The 24,982-nt window shown below is 45.0% G+C and overlaps 1 protein-coding gene across 18 annotated transcripts in view; it reads right to left on the bottom strand.

Moving 5' to 3' along the window:
• Positions 1-7,232: 7,232 nt before the first annotated feature.
• The window catches only part of STAU1 (staufen double-stranded RNA binding protein 1), a 90,606-nt gene continuing 72,856 nt past the window's right edge, over positions 7,233-24,982 (bottom strand). For 16 of the 18 annotated variants that reach the window (XM_082643981.1, XM_082643971.1, XM_082643969.1 and 13 more), the window contains 8 exons: positions 16,342-16,572; positions 15,223-15,366; positions 13,275-13,421; positions 11,880-11,955; positions 11,338-11,657; positions 10,606-10,728; positions 9,742-9,827; positions 7,233-8,848 (listed from right to left, as the gene is read on the bottom strand). In XM_082643981.1, coding sequence (XP_082500107.1) covers positions 8,833-8,848; positions 9,742-9,827; positions 10,606-10,728; positions 11,338-11,657; positions 11,880-11,955; positions 13,275-13,421; positions 15,223-15,366; positions 16,342-16,572 — 1,143 coding nt within the window. In that variant the 3' untranslated portion in view covers positions 7,233-8,832. The remainder of the gene's footprint in view (positions 8,849-9,741; positions 9,828-10,605; positions 10,729-11,337; positions 11,658-11,879; positions 11,956-13,274; positions 13,422-15,222; positions 15,367-16,341; positions 16,573-24,982) is intronic. The other 2 variants (XM_082643978.1, XM_082643983.1) reach the window with 1 other exon arrangement.

The raw sequence follows: 24,982 nt of genomic DNA, 5'->3' as shown, positions 1-24,982 counted from the left end.
TAATTTTTAATTTTTTTTTTGGCTGCGTCAGGTCTTAGTTGTGGCATGCAGGATCTTCGTTGTGTGGCGTGCAGGTTTTCTCTTCTCTAGTTGTGGTGCGCGGGCTCTGCAGTTTGCGGCAGGCTGGCTCTCTAGTTGAGGTGCGCAAGCTCGGTAGTTGTGGCGTGCGGGCTTAGTTGCCCCAGGGCATGTCGGACCTTAGTTCCCCCACCAGGGATTGAACCCGAGTCCCCAGCATTGGAGTCCCCAGCATTGGAAGGCGGCTTCTTTACCACTGGACCACCAGGGAAGTCCCTGTAAATACAGTTTTATATGCTTTTTAAAAAACCTTTTAACATTTAAAACACTTGCTTGGCAAATATATTTTTCAGTGGTTATGTATCATTTATCATTTGGATATATCACTACCAAATTATACAGCCATTGTTGGACATGTAGAGATTTTTCATTTTATAAATAATTCTTGAGGTGGACATCCTATATATGCCTATCTTTGTCTACGTCTGTTTCCTGAAGGTGGAATTATTGGGCCAAGTTGTGCCAATTTCTGTAGCACATCCCCACCCACACTGGGCCTTACTTTGTACAATTTCATTTATTTGTGGGGCATAATGAATGTGGCATTCAGTCAGACTATTAGCTGCGTGTGGTAAAAGTCTAATTAATTAGTAAATAGGGCTTGTATCTGAGCAACAAGTCTCTGCCTTCCCAGAGGCAACACCTTTCAACTAGTACTGCCTATAATCTTAATTCTTTACCACTTAAGTCTTCATCTTCTTGATACATCAACCGTTAAGACTTCATAACTCCTCGCTATGACAAATCAGAACTTGGCTCACACCGCTACTTCCAGCCTACCTTTTACAGTTCTCTTCATTAATAATCACCCTAACTGTAGTCCCATCAACTGTGGCCCCTCGTGTCGGGTCCTCTGTACTGACAACACGACGTCTCCCACCTTCCACCTCTGCCTTCATTTTCACACTGTCAACAGCAGATGGCTTTTCATCCTGTGCAGTAGTCCTTTTGTGTGCTTCATCTGTAGGTATCTTTTAAAAGGTGAAAACGGATAAACAGTATGTGAACTGTTACAATGGCGTGGATAGTATTCAGAGCTGGAGCTGGCAGTGTGTGGAGATTGTATTTCTGCCTCTCAAGGTTTGACTTTTGCATCCATCAAAAGAGAATGTTCTTAGAATCAAGGTCAAATGGATTGGTTTTTTCCCCTCATATTCTGTCAGTTGCTCAGAGCAAACCATGCCCCATTTTATCTTGTAATACATTTGGATCCTGACTGGTTTTTATTAGCTTTCTTCATTCTGAGTGTTACATGGGATCCCTTCCACTCTTCTCTGAGATGTTTTTACAGCTCACTGGCTCTCGTGGGCCATGCAGCTTCTTCAGGTTAATTGCTAGGACTCCCAGCTGAGCCTCCCTCTTCCAGTGTTTTCATGGAAACTTGAGAACCAGATGTGAGTCTTTGGTCTGAGAATGTGACAGGTCCAAATCCTTCTTCCTGAGAGGTGGAGTAAATTACCAGCTCGCACAGCTGGGTGGAACTGAGATTCAAACCCAGGCAGCATGGCGTCCGGAGCACAGGACTTGGCCACTATGCCATGGCTTTGCGAGAAAGTTAGGAACAGGTAAACAGTTAATAAGGGTGTGACTGTGAGGTTAAACACTGTGAAGAACCGCGATCATCCACCAACCTTTCTCTGGGGTTCCTGCATGACAGGTAATAAAGACTTTTTTGTTTTGTTTTGTGGTACGCGGGCCTCTCACTGTTGTGGCCTCTCCCGTTGCGGAGCACAGGCTCCGGACGCGCAGGCTCAGCGGCCATGGCTCACGGGCCCAGCCGCTCTGCAGGCATGTGGGATCTTCCTGGACCGGGGCACGAACCCGTGTCCCCTGCATTGGCAGGCGGATTCCCAACTACTGCGCCAGCAGGGAAGCCCAAGACTTTTTTAAAAGCTCACACGTGGTTGGAGAAGTCAACTTCCTCCCTTATAATGTGGATGATGTGAGAGAAAAACTTGACACCGTGGAAGAAAGAGCCACCGCAGACAGGTCAGGAGGAAGTTTCTCAGACCTGATGCAGAAGGAGGATGACCGGAGGAGAAGTGGAAAGCAAAATGAGAGGTTTGTTTACCTTGCGTCGGAAAGATGGTCCGTCTCCTTGGCAAGCAGTTAAGGGTCAATCCTCCTGAGTCTAGAGAGGGAAATGCTACTCTCAGGAAACTGGATTTCTCAGCAGACGTCAGCTGAAAAGACACATCCTAAACTGTCTCCTCGTGGGTCCGTAGGGCAGTGGGGAGGAACCTAGCACCCACCGGGTCCTGCCACTCTCAGATAGAGCAGGGCGTAGTGTCCTAGGCAGGCCGTACAGTCCCACTCCTGAGAGCCAAAGTTGAGCTGGAGCCAGCCCCACACAGAGGGCTGCCTCTGTCGTGACTGTAGATCTCAGGCCGGAAGAAGTCTCTGTGATGGTGCCTGCAGAGAAACCTTCCCAAGGAGAAGCAGGGTGGCGGCAACGAACTAAGCCAACGGCTGCAGGTTAAGCATTCCAAACCCCCATCCTCCTAACAGGCTGTTGAGGACACTGCCTTCAGTCTCCAGGACAGACTGACTGGGCTGGGACAGCACAGTGCAGAGCCTAGAACAGTGAGGCCAGAGCTGCCTGCCCTCTGTTTAGCCAAGGGCAGCATTTCTCAACATGATTCGAAGGGTTTGGGAGGTGCCATCCAAAGGAACGTGTATCATTTACAGTTGTATGTTTTGTATTAGGAAAAAAATCACTAGCAACTTCATGGGTGTTACTGCTTGAGGACAGTTGTTCTCAAAGTACATCTACATCACCTGGGACTTTATTAGAAATGCACGTTCTTGACCCCAGACCTACGGCGTCAGCACATCTGGGAAAGGGACCCAGCAGCCTTTTAACAGCCCTCCCAGTGAGCTGATGCTCATGCTCAAGCTGGTGAACAAGCCAAGAAAAACCGAATCAGTCAGAAAGAGACGCAGGCACGCCACAAGCTGTGAACACGGTTAGAGTCCAAAGTTTCATGGCCTCAGAAGTCAGAAGGGATCGTATTGTAAAGATAGGAAATTAACAAAGGGTGGCGGGCGGAAGACGGCTGCGGCAGCTTAGGGCCCAGAGGAGCCACAGCCTTCGTGGGCCTCTTCCAGAACTCAACCACTCCCTCCAGCCGTAGCTGAGACGGACATGAACTCCTGTTCTCATGGCATCTGTCTCCACACGTTTTCTTGGGAGAGACTTGGAAGTGGACTAGGGTCTGCAGCCCAGGGAGAACAGCCCTGCCAGCTGGACAGGAGGACAGGATGGGGAAGAGGAGGGCTCCAGACGCCTCCAGCAGGGAATCGGGCCAATGCCTCTCCATCAGCCACCCCAAGCAGGGGGACTCTAGAAACCACCTGGGAGCAAGTGGCTTCAGAGTCTGTCTCTGGGCCCCAAGAACAGCAGAAGGTACTGACATCCGCAGTGACCGCACTGCAGTCTCTGAGCCGCTACTTACATGTCGGTATTCACCCACCTGCATCACAGCGTCTTGGCCCTTCGTGAGGTGATCTATTTACAGGCGCTCTTCACAGCACGGAAGCCTTATCCACACCCAATCCACCCTCTATCAGGCTGCTCCTCGGGAAAATGTTACCTGGCCAAGGGGAGCAACAATGACAAAGGTGGTCAAACCACCTCAGAAAGAGTTGGGCCAGGTCTGGGGCCGCTCAGGCTTTGGGGATTCAGAGGACACACTGGTTGCCAACAGACGCTCTAGGCCGTAACTCCCCAAACACAGCCATATGACATGTCCAAAGATCATGGTCCCTGGCCTAGGGCAGGTCTGAGCATTTCCAGTTTTCTTAGCTGGATTCAACCTGGTTTACATCGTTCTTGTCCATGAACCAAAGGAGCCAATCAGAGAGGAAAGTAAGCTATTAGGAGCATTCTCAGATACGCGTTCTGAATCTACCCAGTGAGCATATGCTCAGCATACAGGACGGAGACACCAGGCAGGCAGACCTGTGGAGAGGCAGTGATGTTCACACAGTAAAACAGAGGCCCAAGGGAGTCTCAGGCCATTTCCTGGGGAAGGCTTTTGGCAGCTGGAGCCAATACACGATTAAAAAGGCAGGCAAGAACAGTGTGAGGAAGTGACAGGATTCTGTTAGATCTCACTCCAAAGTGGCACCAACTGCCCACTACTGAATCCAGGCTCAGCAATGTCAAAGGTCAGAGAGAGACCCCCTGTCACTGCTTCTACTGCAGCCTACAGAAGTGAGGACAGCCACAGTGAGCTGAAGGCTGGATCCAACTGGCGCTGTGGGAGGGCAGCAGGGGCGGGCATACCTGCTCCTCTCTGGCATCACCGAACTCCAGGTGGTTCAGCTTTACAACAGGCGGCACCGCTGCATGGGCACTGCAGACACCTTCACGAAGGACGTGCGTGTGAAAGGGCATGGGAACGAACGACAGGATTTGTGTTTTCACAGTGTACTTTTAGAAGTCCTTTTTAAAATCACCACTACACAAAGACTGCTCTACAATTTGTCATCGCAGGCCTACTTCCAACAAAGTGGGTTTTGATGAAAATATTTGTAAAAGAATGTGCAAAGGAAATCACTTAAAATATCAAGCAAGTTATTAAGCACATAGTAAAGCAAAGCAGTACCAATTTCCCAAATTACGTATAATTCTTCCTAATAAAAATGGGTATGCCAAGAAGTCTGATTAGAGTATGGAGCTGTAAAAATTAGTTTCATGTGTATATTCTACGTATACATTGTATATATACATTAATACATTAAACACATCACTGCAAGCACACAGCTCTGCCGCTTTGATGACTAGAAACCACACCCCCCCAGTCTGAGTGAGCCTTGCATCTTAACACACACCTCTCTTTAAAAGCCTATTTCAGGGCTTCCCTGGTGGCGCCGTGGTTGAGAGTCCGCCTGCCGATGCGGGGGACGCGGGTTCGTGCCCCGGTCCGGGAGGATCCCACGTGCCACGGGGCAGCTGGGCCCGTGAGCCATGGCCGCTGGGCCTGCGCGTCCGGAGCCTGTGCTCCGCAGCGGGAGAGGCCGCAACAGTGAGAGGCCCGCATACCGCAAAAAAAAAAAAGCCTATTTCAGAATATTGGCTAACCCCTCCCTGCCAATCCAGCAGTGCTTAAGTGCTCAACAATCCACTACTTATGGATTTAGAAATTTTAACTAAGTTTTTCTTGTCTGTTTTTAAGGGCACACAGATGTTTAAGCACTTAAACCAGAGATGGTAATGTCGGAAGTTTCTGAAGTTAAGTTTCATACAAACAGCTACACATCTCCATCCTCAGGTTTATTTCCTGGTGGTTGTATTCTACTGAGCTCCTATTAGCTCCTAGAGAGCAAGCAGCAACATACTGCTTCTTGGGAATGGCCGGGTGTCTTTCCCCATGGGTCGCAAGAACCCCAGACTCTAACAGACCTTGGGACCCAGGCCAAGGTCTCCGTCACTGGGCATTCACCCTGCAGAGCCGTGTACATTAGCTCAGTGAGCTATGGAACAAAACCCAGATTCAGAAATGACACTTTTTTAAGAGCTACGGTTCACATTCCTCGGCTCAAGAAGGCCTTTAAAAACAATACAAACCAGAACAAAACCCTGCTATGGGGAAATCATCCTTACTCATTAATATCTCCCTGTGATAAGAGGAACTTAACGAAATTGACCTAGTATCAGGGCACCTGTTGTGGGGTGACTGAATCCCAAGTCTGTCTTCCCCAAGGACAACAGGAGCTGCTCCACCTTTGCGGATCGATGCTCCTCAAATACTAAGACCCACTTGTCTTACTGTGGCTGACTGCAGGTCTGATTTTTTCAGACCTGCCTCTCAGGTGCCTTCCTGTCTGCTTTTCTGCCTGTAGTCTGGAAACCAGGACTGCATATTGTCCCAAGGGCTAGTTTTCAGTCAAAGTTCTTGCAACTCTTAGAGATCATGCTGGGATAAAACTTAGTGCAAACTCGATTCCCAGGCAGCTCTCTCAAAGCCTGTTGAGACAGAGATACTGCAGGTGACTGAGTCCTCAGCAGGCGATGACAGCTTCAGGGCCTTCACAGAGGCAAGACTAGTTTGAGTCTACAATGTAAGAAGAGTCAAGGACATCCCATCTGGACAGCTTTCCAAAGCAACCAGAAATACATCACCTTCCAAAAAACCTCCTGACAAACCTGCAGATCCTTCCTAACAATACCCCAGATATTAAGAGGAAATTTCCCCTTCTTGGAGTGCCGTCAATGAGGGCCAACTGGACTGCCAATGAGAAGCCATGAATTACTTCTAAGACTGTACTGTCCAGCCCTGTCCATCTTCCCTTCACAGTGTGGAGGGTCGCCGGTTGGACACACTGTGAGGCAAGGAGGCGAAAGCTGGGCAGAGGCAGCAAGATCTCAGGGCAGGAGTGGAGGGGCGTGGCTGGCAAGGCTGGGAGATTGGCTACAATCTCGATGCTGGGAAAGGTGCTAAAAACACAGCAGGGAAGGCTGTGAAGAACCCTGAGGTGCCAGAGGTCTCAGGACCAACGCATGGCTTTTAAATAGATACACAAATCGGCAGATGTGTGTGTATAATACATACACACAGATACACTTCCTAGCTGTCCACTCAGAGGGCCCAGACACAACACACCCCTAGCAGTGAGGTCTCAGAGCACCCAGACCTTGGTTTCTAAATGTCATCTATCACTAAAGAGGATCAAGGCTTCTTGCAGAAATGCTGAATCCAGGATTGGAAAGGGAAAAATGCCTTTCCTTTCACTGCTTTTATCCCTGCCCTGCTGAGTCCCCTTCTACCCTGTAGCATTTTTCCATAACCTGCTCACTTTTGGTGCTTCTTGCAGTCCAGTCCACAGGCTGGTTTTATAGTGAAGCACCTTTATGAGCATATTCTAAAATTAAAAAATAGAAAACCACCAGCCCACTCCTCAGCCAGACTAGAATGCAACGCCTCACCTTTACTCCTCCAAGTGTGAGCCCGCCTGAGGGAAGTGACCAGGAAGCCTCTCTCCTCCTCTCGGTCATTTCTTTGGGTGACAGTGTCTTGTTCAGATGAAAGGCGCCTCCCTTCACCCGGGCACCCACTCGCCCCTCACTGGCAGCAGTGCCCCCCACGCCACGCTTCCATGCCCTCACATCTTCCCTTACTGCTTCAGTTACTGCTCAACAGGACCAAAAATTCATTAGTAGCTGTTTATTGATCAATTGTTTGATATAAAGTTATTTCAGAGCTTCAGAATTTTGCCCAAATGGAATCACAAGCATTACAAAGTTTCTTTATTAAAAATAAAAAAAGGATAGGGGGCAGGTTGGGAGGGACCAACCTAGCAGTAGTGGCATTTAAGAATAAATTAACAAAAAAAATTTAGTATTACTATTTATTGGTGACAAACACTAAGTTTTACTTACATTCCATGGGGAGAAAAAATTCGAGCGTAAACAATGAATCGAAGCAGTACTTAACTCGCAAGGCTACCGTGCTTTTCATCTGGACCATATGCAGAACCTCGCTGCACACATTTCTGTACACAGCAACACGACACCAAAAGGAACACAGTTATAGAGATAAACATGGGTCATTCTTTTCAGCCCTACATGGAGACGTAATCAACAGTATAAAGCACTCAAGGAAGATCAATCTGCGTTGTAGATGTGCTACATGGAGACCATATCCTGTAGTGTAGTGAAAGCTATGTGTCTTCAAGAGTTATATATATGTATGTGTATATATAGATATATATATACACACACACAATTTTTTTAATAATCTTTAAAACAAAGATCAAAGTTGATTTGTGTAAGTCCTGTTGCATTAACAAAAATAAAATAGAAAAGTAACCAAATGATCGTTTAAAGTTTAAAATTCCTAAATTGTCCAATTTACACAACTATGGGAGACTTCATCAAGGTTTCTGAGAAGTGCAGGACTGTTTCAGCTAAACCAGAGGGCACACAATTTGCATCAATGAAGTGGTCGTGGGTTAGTCCAATGAAATAAAAATGTATAACCACATACACACGGATATGATCTTTGCCGGTTAGATTACTGATAAGGTCAGTCTCAGACAAGTTTCTAAACTGTGCTATGCAACTAAATACAACTGAGAAACTCTCAAATGAAAATTTTATATAGTGTCATTTCAATCAAAAGAAAATAATGAAACTAAGAATACGTATCTCTTGGAAGAGAGCAGTGGTGACGGTGTGGGTACCGCGGTAGGTGTGGGCCAGAGCACGCCAAGAAGGTCAGCTCAGGCTGAGTAGGAAGCATGTGATTTTCTCTGGTGCTTTCAGCTCTGGGGCCAGACTAAGGCCTCTCTCCAGCGTGGTGTCCAGGGTTTGTCCCAAAGTGTCTGAGTGAGCCAGTTTGAGAAGGGGTCGTGCTTTCTGCTTCTTCTTTCACACAGCAAGGAAAAAAAAAAAAAAAAAAAAAAAAAAACACCCCAAAAAAACTAAACCAAAAAACAACCCCCCCACCCTAACCAAGCGCTAGGGTGCCTGGGGCGTGGACCCGCTGGTTTCCCAGTGGCACCAGGGTGCCCGGCAGGCCTGCCTGGCCCCCAGCAGCTGCTGCCGCGTGAGGAGAAGCCACAGCACAGGCGAGTGGCCAAGCCGCTGCCTCCTCGGGCCCCGCCTTCTTCACCACTGCTGTCTCCAGTCCTTTACCCGTCGTGTCTCTCGGCCCACTGGAGGTATCAGAAGTTCCAAATTTTCAAAGCTGTTTCAGTATTTTCAGTATGTATGTTGGGATTTTTCAATGGTTCATGGCCAGATAAGGTTCAGCACCTCCCACACCTTTAAGGAAGAAAAAAAACAAAAATGACCCAGGTTTTGAAATTTAAGACAATTAAGCCATGTTAAAAATGACACTAGCAGACATTGAGAAGTCCAATAGTTCAGGCCCCAGTTTATGATAACTGGATTAAGGTTTTCCCAGAATACACCATCAAGTGAAAACAGCAAAGAAGAGAATGGATATGTAGTATGTTATCTCTAGGAGGAAAAGGAAGAAAATAAGGAAAGAAATGTATCTGCATAAAGAAACATACAGGAAAGGTACACAAGAAACTAATACAAATGTGATCTCTGGGTGGGGTGAAGAGAATGGTATGGATGAGGACTGCATGAGGGGCAAGATGTATCACTGTGGACACCTTTTAAAATAATTTTGACTTTTGCACCATGTGAATGTATTACCTATTGAAAGCTTAAAAAAAAAAAGGGGCTTCCCTGGTGGCGCAGTGGTTGAGAATCTGCCTGCCAATGCAGGGGACACGGGTTCGAGCCCTGGTCTGGGAAGATCCCACATGACGTGGAGCAACTGGGCCCGTGCACCACAACTACTGAGCCTGCGCGTCTGGAGCCTGTGCTCCGCAACAAGAGAGGCCGCGACAGTGAGAGGCCTGCGCACCGCGATGAAGAGTGGCCCCCACTCGCCACGACTAGAGAAAGCCCTCGCACAGAAACGAAGACCCAACACAGCCAAAATAAATAAATAAATAACTTAATTAAAAAAACAAAACAAATTTTAAAAAAGTAGAGCTCTCTGCCCAAAACTTGGAAACCTTTCGGGGCAAAGGGACAGAAAGTGACTAAGGCAAGTATTTCACTACTAAGTTGAGCAGACAATTTGAATTTAATGCAAATGAGGAACAGAACTGCCTTTCCATGTAGATCAGCTCACTCACACAGACATTGGTCCATTTCCTGTTCTTGGCATCTCTGTGTTTTGTTGGTCCAACTCAGACAGCAACTTTAAAATGTTCAGTGCAGCCTAGCAGGAATGAAAAGGGAAGTCAAACCACGGCCACCGCTCAGGACCACAGTACACGACACTGAACAGCGAGTGGAGGGCTTCTCCTGCTGCCCAACAAAAACAAGTGGTCCCACTAAATAACCCGTTCATGTTTGAACTTGTAATTAAAAATATAAATTAAAAAATGTTACCCATGGTTACCTCACTGAATCACAACCTCTGTTAATTTTATTACATTGCCTTCTGATATTTTTAACCTGTGGTCACCAGACTGTACAAATTTTATATCCTGCTTTAAAATAAAACCTTATCATGTTTCCGTGTTAGAATTAGAATACATTACCCTCGGTGACAATAATATGATGGGTACATTATATTACATCAGGTGAATATACCACAGTTAATGTCAATTAATTTAATCAATTCCTTTTCTTCATTTTAGTATTTCTTACAATAATAATTTCATCTGAACAGAACACCAAAACAAGGGGCTTTCTAAGTTGCCAGAACTTGGGCCTGCAATTCCTTGTTCTGGTCAGAGATGAACTGAATACAGTATCTGGACGCGTTCCAGGATCCAAGTCCACCTCTCAGGTCAGCAAGGGAAGAGAGAGTTTGGCCAAAGCCCATGAATTCTGATCAACAGAATGAGAAATCAAGCCAGTAACCTAAGAAAAGCCTTCAGAAATATGAAACCTATAAAACAACCAACTGTTCTCGAAGTCTACAGGAGAACCCTCTTCCTGTCTTTCTGAGGCCAGCAGCAAGCCAGGCCCGCCGTGGGGGGGTAACGTACCATATCGTGGCAGGACTCCACATCCTTTCCGATACCATGGCTGATCAGGGGCGGCTGAGAGGAGCAATTGATAAGAGATACAAATTCGTTCTTGTTGTTTTTGGGGAAGTCTTTGTATTCAACCTAAAGGGGAAAAGAAAACTGAGGCAAGGATAGGAAGGCAGGGAGTATGAGCGGGGCACAGGGCTGCGGCTCTGGGCCCAGTGAACAGAAATGACACCTCTCCCCGGTCTCAGCCTGACTTGTCTACACCAACTCCTGCTCAACAGGCACAAGAGACTCACAGTGGGGTCTGCTGCTAAGGGGCACTGAGGGCTGCAGGCAGGATGCCAGCGCCCCAGCTTCCAGAATCTTCCAGGAACCTAAATGTCTACTCAGAAACCCTGGTGTGGAAGAAGCCATGTCCTTTCCTAGCAGGTAGCAGAAGGGCCAGCACAATGAATCTGTTCTCACTGAAGTCTAAATTTGTAACTAGCACTGGATTCGAGGCTTTGTTATTACGGTTGGCCTGGATTTTTAAAAATTACCAAAGGTTGAGGATATTCTCTTACCATCCAGGGTTCTAATACTTCCCGTGCCTCCTCCCTTCCTCAGGACCACTCTTTACCATGCTTCCCCCAACCATCCCCCTAGACAAAGAACTTGATTTAAAAAACAAGGTACTTAGTACTGAGAGAAACCAGAGATGACCGCACTGAGGTACAGACCACACAGCTCAGACCCAACAGTTACCTGGAATCCCTGGACTCTGGAAAGATAGTCCAACTGCTCTGAGGGTCTCGTGAGAGGTCCATGGGGTACGTGGCCTGAAGAGATGTTATTCTTTAAAATGGTCTCGGCTGTAGGCGAGGTGCCCCCATACAACAATTCACGGGCTATCATGGCAGTTACCGTGGCCTTGGCAGGGTTCGGAGCTACCCTGGTGAACTCTCTGGTGTGATGCCCTTGACTGACTCCTACAGCCTGGGCAACTTCCGGCACCATGGGAAGAATTCCAGCAGGCAGCTGCTGATGACTAAGATAAGGCATCCTGAACTCATCCTCTTTATTGCCTGGGGAGGGACATGCAGACAAATCAAGTCAAGTCCGCGTGTGCCGCGTGGAGAGATGTTGTGGAACCCCACGCTGGCCCTCCCCCAGCATACACAATAGCACAGGGGTAATGTAGAACCAAGCACTGAACGTAACTCATTACCTAGGTTCCTGCTATTACCGGGAACCACGCAAAGCCCAGGATCACAGTCAGATCAAGACAGTATTAACATCACACTTACTAGTCCCATTTTCATCCCCAGAGCCAGGTTCAAAAAACGTTACTTTTCTTCCATCCCCTGGTTTCTTTATGGGTGTCTTAGAAAGAAAAAAAAAGCCATGAGCATCAATCAAACTGTTGAAAAATTAGTTCCTTCTGTCCAAAACTAAACAAACTCCAACCAGCACTAATCTTAGTTTATAAACTTTTAAACGATGAGGGCACTGGCAGAAAGGCCCTCTCCCAAGGCCCCACCACTGGTCTGCTTGTGCCGCCAATGTGCCCACAGCAGAGCCCCCTGCTTTCTCCCAAAGCACACTCTCAGCCACGTCAGCCTGTCCACGAACAGCATCTAAGGGATGGGGCCTCTGTTCTGTGCTCACAAGAAGAGAGGGGAATGTTTAACCAGAAGGACCCTGAAGATGTTAGATTGATAGAGCTGACCAAGAAAGAAACTTTTAGGCTGATGCTAAATAATTAAATAAACAAAGAATATTTCCTGGAGCACATGTCCCACTAAAAGATAAAATGACATAACCAAAGATAACAAATGTAGGGGGAAAATGTTACTAGATAAAAATTTTGCCAAACACAAAGGTCTCCCTTCTGAGAAGGCAAAGGTGCCTATGATGCTCTGTAAGATTTTGGAATGAAAACCCCCAAAGGCAAGTCCAGGATCTCTACAGATTCTCTGGTGAGTGTTTGGGATCCCAGTTATTAACTATGTGGCCACAGCTGCTGCCATTTCTCTCTGCTGACAGGACCGACAGACACGACTGAAACAGTCCTGGTGTTTTCAAGTTTATCCTGAAAGGACCATCCAGTGACTGGAAACAAGGTCGGCCAAGGCTTTCACTGAGGGTGCTGCTCGCCAACCTCGGCAGAAGTGCAATTTTCAATATGGGATCATTTTTGTCTAATGTTCAATTCATAAAGAGAAAGAAATCCCAAATCGAAACTATGGATTTGGCCCTGACTCTATTATCCCACTGTCTCAGTGTCCCAAGCATGTTCCACAACTAACAAAAGCCTAAGGCTGATTAGTCTTTCATGCAGGACTCAAAGAGCACAAATGATAGAATCACACACACATCAATTTCAAGTCCAGTTAATTACCCGTCATCCCACAAAAGGAGAGGAGCAAGCTGCCTGCCCTCCACCAAGCATCCCAGACCACAAAGATACTGGAACAGTAACGACTTAACCCAGCACCACCATGCTTGGAGCCATGGACATGCAACTCCCCTTCTGACCACATTATAATGAAGCAAATGCTAGGACCCTGCTCGGCCAGGCTGCTTTACTGCCAGGAGGATGAAACCTTGCCCTGAAGCTTAGCCCTGGAGGAGTCAGAGTCCTGAGGTGAGAAGGTCATCTTGCAATTAGAGAGCAAGGACACAGAGCCCTGAGCAGTCACCTTCTCCTCTGATTTGAGGGCTGGTTTGGTGGGCTGAGCCTGTGGGACTTTGAAACCGAGGATTTCCAGCATGTTCTCGGCTGCATTGCGTTTGGCCACCTTCTTATTGGTGCCTGATCCTTCTGCAGTGTGGTTTCCCACCTTCACCTGCATAAAGAAGGCAGAACTCAGATCAGGGCTTAACTCTTTAGAATAAAGATGGGTCAGGAACTGAAAAGAACCCAGAATGGTCAGAAGATGGATGGCTTAACAGTGGTGCCCTGGAGCTGGCTTGCACCAGCCTGTGAGAGCCCATTATGAAGTCCTGAGGAATTTGGAGAGGTGGCTGTTAAAGGTAGCTATTATTAAACACTAAAGTATATAAGCTTACAAATTATTTTAACAAACAGAGGTAATGAATACTTCAAATTCATCACTTCCTAACTGGACTCCATCTTACAATTGTCTATGCTTTTGAGGTTTTTTACACTTGTATGTGTATGGTGTCAATATGCAGCTACACATCTCTTTCCAACTCAGATGGAAAATGGCCACAGTGAGAGTACTTACACCACAGAAATCTGCAACTACTACTTATCAAGGATTAAGTTATACTGTTGATTGTCTATTCTTAAGCTTAAGTGATGGAGAAAAGGTCAATAATGCAGATTAAGCTTTAAATTGTTGTCAAGTCTGCAGCCATGACGTAACTAATACAAAAAAGTGAAACTTCCAGTCTTGGGAACTTATTATCTGATTCAGCAAAGAAGCCATTCATATTGTTTAAATGAGTGAAGTTCTGACATGTCTTTGTTGTTACTGTAAATAAAAATATCAGCCAGTACTCATGCTCGTACCGCAGTCATTCAACCTGACAGGAGCAAACCTCCTTGCCGAACCTGAGAGGAATAAGGAATTCACACGAGTCTCATTCTGTAATGCTGCCATTGGTGACCGTCACACTGAAGTTACAGATGTATGAAATCTACAAGAGTATTACATGTTTTTTGTAAATTGTATGCTACACTTCCTTCCTATCAGTAAAATTTATAATATACGCACATGTACATATAATACGTGTGCACATACGTGTATAGTCTGCACACACACTGCCTTTCCCTAAGAGTTGGCTGTTAAACATACTCCAGCACACATCACTGCTTACCATCCCCTTCCATCCCCTTCCAAGCTGGTCTTGACTGCAGACCAAAACCAAAAGCCCTGTCCCAAATGAGTCAAGGACACCCTCCCTGGCCTGTGAAGAGGGGCCTGAGGTTGAATCCCAACCGGGCATCTACCAGCCGTTTGATCCTAGGCAAATTACTGAGCCTCTCAACAAGCTGCAATTTTCTCTTGTACATGGAAGGGTCATTACTCTTCCTGCCCTCTGACTGCAGAGGTGAAACACACCAGGCTAACTGATGGTGCTTTAAAAGCTGTAAACTGCTATGCAGAGTGAAGTATTCTGTTTTTCACCAGAAAACACTATTAAATTCAAATCACACATTCAGCTGCCCGTGTGAATAACTGTTTAATAAGCTGAGTGCGTGGAGAAACACTCTGTACAAATCTGAAGCGTGAACCCAATCCCCGGACTCCAGGCTCTACAGAAGGATCAGGAGAAGCAGAAGCAGACCCTTTCTATAATTCATAAAGCCTCTGAGAAGAACAATATTAACCTTCAAGAAGTAACACAGAAAAAAAGTTACCCACGATTCCCCTCCTCTGAACGGGCTCAGTGAGTCCAGGCCCCTACCTGTTGATACAGCAGCATGTGTGCCGTGCAGACAAGCACGTTTTAAGGCATCAGACTAGTGCAGGCAACACGGTCTAATAACAGTGACATTTGGCGGCAGGGAGTGCCCACTGGACCCGGCCTCCTGGGGAGAGGTGTCCGGCCCCTGGAGCACCTCAGGCCCTGAGACAGGAGGCAGTCAGAGCAGGGCCGCCCACAGGCCGGCTGACCCACCTGCATCACAAACTCCCTGCGGCGCGGGAGGCCTCGCTCAGTGACGAGGAGGTACTCTGGCTCCTTCTCCTTCTTTGCCTGCTGGATCTGGGCCAGTCTGCTAATCGGGTTCATCCCCTGGCCGTACTCCGGGCTGCTTTGTAGCTGAGGAACAATGAATGTAGAAACCACGTGCCATGTTAGTCACAGAAAGGACCTTGCCAATTCAGAGACCAGGACATGACAGCTGATTACTTCTATGTTGTTCTAACGGCTCAGAATTAATCATATCTTTTTTAAACCTTTTTTTAAATTGAAAGATGCCTAATGATTTTCTATGATCGCTCTGAGGTGATTTTAAGGTCTTCTTAGCAAACCAACATCACTATTCACTACCAATAGGCAAGCATCATTGTAACGTCTGCTTTTGTAACAATAAATGTCAACATATGATAGTAAATGAAGAGGTAGAAAAATATAACAAACTCTTTCTAAAACTTCCCAAAAGGCTACATTATAGGGATGGGTTCCCAGCTTTCTTAACAATGACTCAAAATCCAGAAACCATATGCTAACATGTGTGTGAGAAAAACTTGGATTTTGATACAACATGGGAACTCTACTGACAATCAGAATGGATCCTGGTGTTCATAAATGTCCCCGAATGGACCCCTGTCCCTTCTTTGGGAGGGTGAGAGACAGTGTAATTTTTGATAGGTCCTTTAGCGTGACTCAAAAATAAGAACAAGGTGTATACGTCTGACTCCTACGCCTGCCCCAGACATCTCCCCGCCCAGGGTCTCCTGCGCGTTCAGAACCGCGCAGTGGGCGACGAGACGGAGGCAGCACGATTTAACTACCCTCCCCGCAGATGGGCAGCATGGCTGCCAACACACAGCTCCTCACTGTGATCGCACCCAGACGGGCGTGGCTGCCTGCAGAGCCTCCAGTGAAGCCGGCACAGTGTCCCTGTCGTTGCCTAACCTGGGACTCCTGTGCGAGCAACACCAGGTGGCCCCTGTAAAGGCTCTCCGAGGCCGGGCCTGTGCCTGCCAGCTCCCGACCTCTTTCACCAGCCTTCTAACCCCCCAGCTGCCTCTGGGCAATGAAAACGCCCTCTTCATTCAGAAAAGTCCTTACCCTGACTATGGATTTTGTTTTCTTTTTGATTCTGGGCTTCACCCGCTCAACTGTAGGCAGGGGCGGTAACTTCTTCAGCTCCTCAAGAACAGCTATAGCAGCATTTTTCTTTGAAATCTTCTTGCTCTTCCCTTCACCTTCCCCGACAAACTCCCCAACCGACACCCTGGTCACAAAGCTCTTCATGTGGGGTGGGCCACTCTCCCGGGCAACCTGTTTTAGAGGGAAAGACTGAGTGAAAGCGTGACAGACACTCATTACCAGCTGCACGGCACACTGGTTAGCACACGACTTCACACGAAACGCAGGAAAAGGGGAATTGAGAACAAGACCCATTAAATGAAGGGAGTGTAAACACTGATAATCCTGAATGCTTTCTCTTCCCATTTCTTTTTTTTCCCCCCAAACTTGTTAATGTTCTCAGGTCTGATGAGTCCAAAATAGACATGGAATAGGGAAACATTTTCTACTCCCGCCCACCCAGTCAGGACACAGACTGTCCTGAGTTTAGTGAGCTCCCCTGTAAACGGCAGAAAGGGAACTGGCCCAGCAAAGCCCAGAAATAAATGCAGCACACAGAGTTCAAGTTTAATATTTGCTCTGAGCTGCCAGCCAAGATTGAGCTTATTAAATACTGGCTGCTCTACAGCTGTAAAAAGGAATAAGAAAATCTCCAACCACATAAAGTGATTTCCAGTACATAGTAACTGAAAAAAGCAAACTGCAAAAGACTGCACAAAGGGTGGGGGGGTGTTAAACCTATGTATACATATACACACACATATAAATAGACACACAAGTGTGTGTGTTTATATGCTTATTTTTTGCAAAAAGAAACTCAGGAAGGATAAAGCAGAAACCAATGGAATCAGTTTCCTATAGCAGGTGGGAGGCATTGGGGTAGAAAGGGGACGAGATGACACTTCTGAATATATCTTGTGTAGCTTTGACTCTTGGAAGCATTTAGTATTACACATATTAAATATATAAGAATAAGTCAACAGAGATGGGGGAAAATACTAAAATGGAATATGAACAGAAACCTAACTGTAATTAAAGTGATTACATAATCACACAGAAGGAAAATAAAAATCAAATCCAACCTACATGAGCCAAGATACCCTTGAAAAGAACAACTGAGTTAGCAGACTTACACTGCCAGATTTCAAGACTTTCTGTAAAGTTACAGCATCTACAACATCATGGTATTGTTCAAGGATAAACCAAAAGATCAATAATAAAACAGAACAGAATGTAGAAATAGACCTGCACATAGACAGTCTTTTGATTTTTGGCAAACACACCAAAGCAAATCCAAAGTCTTTTTTTTTTTTAATGACATTGGAGCAACTAGATATCCACGTGGGGTAAAAACTGAACCAAGATTCTAAACTCAACCAAAAACAAAAATTAACTGAAGCTAGAACACAGACCCAAACATGAAAGCTAAAACTATAAAGCTTTCAGAAGAAAACACAGGAGAAAACTTCGTGACCATGAGGTTGGCAAAGAATTCTTGAACACAAAAAACACAAATTAGAAGTCCTCAAAATTAAAAACTGCTCATCAAAAGACAACATTTAAAAATTAAAAAAGGGAACTCATAGAATGGGAGAGAATATTTGCAATATATGTACCAAACAAAGGAATTATATCCAGAACATTTAAAGAATTCCTACAAGTCAATAATAAAAAGACAAATATTCAATTAAAAAAATACTTCAACTTCAACAGGTACTTTTGGCAAGGATGTGGAACAAGTGGTGGGAGTGTAAATTGGTACAATCACTTTGGGAAATAGTTTTGAGAATTTTTATAAACACCTACCCTTTGACTTAGCAATTCTGAGTGCACATGCACCCAAGAAGACTTATCAACCTTATTTATAATGGTTCCCAACTATCCAATATCTATCAATAGGGCAATGGATAAATTAGAGTTTTGTATTCATATACTGGAATACCAATACAGTAGCATTAAACTACTGATACACATGGATAAGACTTAAAAGCATTCTGTTAAGGATAAGAAACTCAACACCCAACAATCCATATTATATCTTTTTTTTTTTAACATCTTTATTGGAGTATAATTGCTTTATAATGTTGTGTTAGTTTCTGCTGTATAACAAAGTGAATCGGCTATATGTATACATATATCCCCATATCCCCTCCCTCTTGCATCTCCCTCCCACCCTCCCTATCCCACCCCTCTAGGTGGTCACAAAGCACCGAGCTGATCTCCCTGTGCTATGCAGCTGCTTCCCACTAGCTACCTATTTTACATTTGGTTGTGTATATATGTCCATGCCACTCTCTCACTTCATCCCAGCTTACCCTTCCCCCTCCCAGTGTCCTCAAGTCCATTCTCTACGTCTGCATCTTTATTCCTGTCCTGCCCCTAGGTTAATAAGAACCAGTTTTGTTTTGGTTTTTTTTAAGATTCCATACATATGTGTTAACATACTGTATTTGTTTTCTCTTTCTGACTTCCACATGACCCAGCAATCCCACTACTGGGCATAAACCCTGAAGAAACCATAATTCAAAAAGAGTCATGTACCACAATGTTCACTGCAGCCCTATCTACAATAGCCAGGACATGGAAGCAACCTAAGTGTCCATCAACAGATGAATGGATAAAGAAGATGTGGCACATATATACAATGGAATATTACTCAGCCATAAAAAGAAATGAAATTGAACTATTTGTAGTGAGGTGGATGGACTAGAGCCTGTCATACAGAGTGAAGTAAGTCAGAAAGAGAAAAACAAATACCGTATGCTAACACATATATATGGAATCTAAAAAAAAAAAAAAGGTCATGAAGAACCTAGGGGCAAGACGGGAATAAAGACACAGACCTACTAGAGAATGGACTTGAGGACATGGGGAGGGGGAAGGGTAAGCTGGGACAAAGTGAGAGAGTGGCATGGACATATATACACTACCACACTAGATAGCTAGTGGGAAGCAGCCATAGCACAGGGAGATCAGCTTTGTGACCACCTAGAGGGGTGGGATAGGGAGGGTGGGAGAGAGGGAGATGCAAGAGGGAAGAGATATGGGAACATACGTATATGTATAACTGATTCACTTTGCTATAAAGCAGGAACTAACACACCATTGTAAAGCAATTATACTCCATAAAGATGTTGGAAAAAAAAACCAATATCATAAAAGACAAAAACAAACAAACAAACGCTGAGGAACTGTTACAGATTAAAGGAGACTAAAGAGATGCATCAGCTAAACGCAATGTGTGATCCTGTACCAGACTCAAGACCAGGAAAATACCTTCTCTAAAGGACATCATGGGGACAACTGGCAATATGTGAATCTAGGATGTATATTAGGTAACAGTATTACAGCAATGCTAAATTTCCTGTATTGACAATCAGATTATAGTTATTTTAAGATAATGTCCTTGTTCTTAAGAGACACATACTGAAATATTAGGAGTCAAAGGGCATGATGTCTGCCACTTGCTCTCAAATGATTCAGCAGAATGAAAAATAGAAAAATATGTACATTTATAGAGAGAAAAAAAATGTGCTCAAATGTTAACCACTGGTGAATCGATGTGAAGGATACATTCACTGCCCTACGCTTGCAACTTTTCCATTGGTTTGAAATGTTTCAAAATAAAAAGTTGAAAAGGTGTCTAGGAAATCTGTGTGAGCCCAAGAACTGGCTGTGCTGTGCTCAAAGGTGAGAAAGGGAGGCACCTCAGAGAGCAGCCTCACTGCCCTACAAAGGAAGAGGCTTGTTGGGAAGAGCCCCGCTCGCACAGGCGCTTGCAGACTGATCTTAGAGGGCCCCCGGGATGCCCTCCCACACTGACAGCCTATATTCCAAATGCTCCCTCCCTGAACAGTGCTCTCCGCGTCCTCAGATGAGACTCGAAAAGTCAGGGTAGCCACCCTGATGGCTCACTTCAGATTCACAGTCCACCCTGGTCCCTCAGCAACCATGTTCATTGTCTGCTCACATCATAATCCCACCAATCTACATCTGCAATTTACCCTAGAATGTATTTAGTGGGATCAAGTCACAACTGCCTCCCAGTGACTATATCAATCAGCACCATAACATTTTCTAACTACAACTATGTATTTTATCAAAAATCTAGCTGTATACATTTTTCTGAAAAGCTATATGAATGGCTCCTGTCTTCTCTATTGCACACTTAACTCAGCTTCCAACATGACATATCTTACTATCTGTCAAAAAACAAAAAACAAAAAACTACTCTATTCATTTATTCAATAAATATTCCCCAAGCATCCAATATAGGCCAGGGAATCTTCCAGGTGCCAGAGATAGAATTGTGGGGAAAAAATAAAAGCTTTGCTCAACCTACTAATGGAAGCTCATATGAACTTTGGATATGTGAGAGCTATTTAATATAATTAACATATAATATAAGCACTCATATTAACAAACTCAATGACACTACCTACACACAAACTGTCCCGTTTTAAATAATTACTTCAGGGCTTCCCTGGTGGCGCAGTGGTTGAGAGTCCGCCTGCCGATGCAGGGGACACGGGTTCGCGCCCCAGTCCGGGAGGATCCTGCATGCTGCGGAGCGGCTGGGCCCGTGAGCCATGGCCGCTGGGCCTGTGCGTCCGGAGCCTGTGCTCCGCGGCGGGAGAGGCCACAGCAGTGAGAGGCCCGCGTACCACAAAAAAAAAAAAAAAAAAAAAAAAAAAAAAAATTACTTTAAAGAGATATTCACCACCACAGGGCACTCCCAAAATTTCTTTTGTGACTACCTGACAATACCCTGCTAAGTGTTACATATTCCTGAACAGAAGTATGAAAGCCAAATCTAAAACCTAAACAAAAGTACAGGTGGGACAGAGGCAATCTGGTCCCCAAATCCCAAAGAGCAAAAATATACAATGGCAATCCCTCACGAAGGTCCAGAAAGCTCTGTGACTCTCAGGCAAGCAGCAATTGGTGTGGGCAGGTGACAAGCTTCACAAGGATCTAGGGCCCTGGCCCCAGCAGTCACCTCTGTAACCCCTAGGTGACGCGAGAAGCCAGGCATCTCCCATTCCCACAATCTCTGAACCCTTCCCTCCAATCTTTAAACATCCATTCTTGTGCCACACTAATCCCTCAGCAGGAGGGAAAGAAGCATTTCTTCCCTTTCCCGCAACAGGTTCCCAGGGAGACCATGAGGCTTCTCTGGATGAAGATCCCACCTAGCTCCCACTCAACAACTAGCCCTGTTATTCTGTGTGTCCCCTGTCTCATCGCCTCCCCAGCCACCACCTCCCACCCAGAACAGAGGCAAAAAGGCTGGAAGGGATGTAGGGCCAGGTAAGATGCCAGCCCGAGAGCCATCTGGTGCGCTGCACTCTGGAAAGGGGACAATATAAACTGGTCCTGCCTGCCAGGAAGGGGCAGGGATGGGTGTGGGGGGGTGTGGGATGGCCCTGTGAGCCAAGTGCCGCTCCCTACCCCCACCTGTGCCTCACGGCAACAGATGAGTTTGGAGGTCAGAAATCACCATCACTCAGCTGATGGGATAAGGACTGAACTCAGGAGCCAGTTTAGGGCACCAGCACATAATAGAAGAAGGTATATATTTCATGAGAGTCAGACATGAAATTTGGGGATCACCTAACCACATAATTAAAGTATTTTACAGGACAATAAACTTCAGGTAGACTTTCTTTTTTTTTTTTGTAGTACGCGGGCCTCTCACTGTTGTGGCCTCTCCCATTGCGGAGCACAGGCTCCGGACGCGCAGGCTCAGCGGCCATGGCTCACGGGCCCAGACGCTCCGCGGCATGTGGGATCTTCCCGGACCGGGGCACGAACCCGTGTCCCCTGCATCGGCAGGCAGACTCTCAACCAATGCGCCACCAGGGAAGCCCCAGGTAGACTTTTTAAAAAAGAAATAGGCCAAAAGAAGTTTATGAACCACTTAAAATTGTTTTAAGCAGATGTCCCACCTCAAATTACATTTGGCTGAAGTAACAAATACATCGAGTTTTAAAGCTCTTTGGAAGACTAAACCTATACTCTTTATAACTTTGAAAGACCAAATAGTTGATAAGGAAAACAACCTTGCATAACCAAGCACAGAAATCGAAGGAAAGAATTTGCAAAGAATTTTTGAAAATTAGGGAAACTTTAAAAAAAATTCCCCCTTACCTGCCTAATCTATTTGGACTCACTGTGTCTTTGAAGGAAACACATACTAAATGTACTTTATTTTCCATTTTGAACTAACAATCATTAATTGTTGTTTTTAGACCACGAAGTCTCCAACAACAAATGAGGTTATTAAATGGATGAACTGGGAGGCACACACTGGACAATGACAAAACTTATGTCTTTTTAACAATTACTCTGACATTTTTAGGGACCACTTAAGAAGATTCTTAATATTTGGAGGGTAGCAGATGCTTTTGAGAATCTTATGAAGGCAATGGACCCTCCCACCAGAAGAAAACACATGTGAACATCAACAGGATCCCCTTCAGACCATTTTAGGAGGTTAATGGACCTACAGAGGCCAGCTGTGGACCGCCTAGAGATCCATGGCTGCCCTAGGAATAAATACTGCTTTGCTAAATAAATATAAAGTTTGAATCCTCAATGGAAAAATCAAAAGCTTTACAGACAAGCAAAAGCTAAGAGAATTCAGCACCACCAAACCAGCTCTACAACAAATGCTAAAGGAACTTCTCTAAGTGGGAAACACAAGAGAAGAGAAGGACCTACAAAAACAAACCCAAAACAATGAAGAAAATGGTCAAAGGAACATACATATCGATAATTACCTTAAACGTAAATGGATTAAATGCTCCAACCAAAACACACAGGCTTGCTGAATGGATACAAAAACAAGACCCATATATATGCTGTCTACAAGAGACCCACTTCAGGGGCTTCCCCGGTGGTGCAGTGGTTGGGAATCTGCCTGCCAGTGCAGGGGACATGGGTTCGAGCCCTGGGCCGGGAAGATCCCACGTGCCGCGGAGCGGCTAGGCCCGTGTGCCACAACTACTGAGCCTGTGCTCTAGAGCCTGTGTGCCACAACTACTGAGCCCACATGCCACAACTACTGAAGCCTGCACGCCTGGAGCCTGTGCTCTGCAAGAGAGGCCACCACGGTGAGAGGCCTGCGCACCGCGACGAAGAGTGGCCCCTGCTCGCTACCGCTAAAAAGAAAGCCCGCAGGCAGCAACGAAGACCCAAGGCAGCCAAAAAAAAAAAAATAAATAGATAAATTAAAAAAAAAAAAAAAAAAAGAGACCCACTTCAGACCTAGGGACACATACAGACTGAAAGTGAGGGGATGGAAAAACATATTCCATGCAAATGGAAATCAAAAGAAAGCTGGAGGAGCAATACTCTTATCAGATAAAATAGACTTTAAAATAAAGAATGTTACAAGAGACAAGGAAGGACACTACATAATGATCAAGGGATCAATCCAAGAAGAAGATATAACAATTATAAATATATATGCACCCAACCTAGGAGCACCTCAATACATAAGGCAATGGCTAACAGCTATGAAAGAGGAAATCGACAGTAACACAATAATAGTGGGGGACTTTTAACACCTCACTCACAGCAATGGACAGATCATCCAAACAGAATATTGATAAGGAAACAGAAGCTTTAAATGACAAAACAGACCAGATAGATTTGATTGATATTTATAGGACATTCTATCCAAAAACAGATTACACTTTCTTCTCAAGTGCGCACGGAACATTCTCCAGGACAGATCACATCTTGGGTCACAAATCAAGCCACAGTAAATTTAAGAAAATTGAAATTGTATCAAGTATCTCTTCCGACCACAACGCTGAGACTAGATATCAATTACAGGAAAAGATCTGTAAAAAAATACAAACACATGGACGCTAAACAATACACTACTTAATAACAAAGTGATCACTGAAGAAATCAAAGAGGAAATAAAAAAGTACCTAGAAACAAATGACAGACACAACAACCCAAAACCTATGGGATGCAGCAAAAGCAGTTCTAAGAGGGAAGTTTATAGCAATACAATCCCACATTAAGAAACAGGAAACATCTCGAATAAACAACCTAACCTTGCACCTAAAGCAATTAGAGAAAGAACAAAAACACCCCAAAGTTAGCAGAAGGAATGAAATCATAAAAATCAGACCAGAAATAAATGAAAAAGAAATGAAGGAAACAATAGCAAAGATCAATAAAACTAAAAGCTGGTTCTTTGAGAAGATAAACAAAATTGATAAACCATTAGCCAGACTCATCAAGAAAAAAAGGGAGAAGACTCAAATCAACAGAATTAGAAATGAAAAAGGAGAAGTAACAACTGACACTGCAGAAATACAAAAGATCATGAGAGATTACTACAAGCAACTCTATGCCAATAAAATGGACAACCTGGAAGAAATGGACAAATTCTTAGAAATGCACAACCTGCCAAGACTGAATCAGGAAGAAATAGAAAATATGAACAGACCAATCACAAGCACTGAAATTGAAACTGTGATAAAAAATCTTCCAACAAACAAAAGCCCAGGACCAGATGGCTTCACAGGCGAATTCTATCAAACATTTAGAGAAGAGCTAACACCTATCCTTCTCAAACTCTTCCAAAATATAGCAGAGG

This window comes from Mesoplodon mirus (assembly GCF_964341445.2).
Source record: "Mesoplodon mirus genome assembly, chromosome: 15".
NCBI classification, from domain to species: Eukaryota; Metazoa; Chordata; class Mammalia; order Artiodactyla; family Ziphiidae; genus Mesoplodon; species Mesoplodon mirus.
Note: the sequence above shows the minus strand (reverse complement) of the source record. Positions and strands in the feature narration are given on the sequence as shown.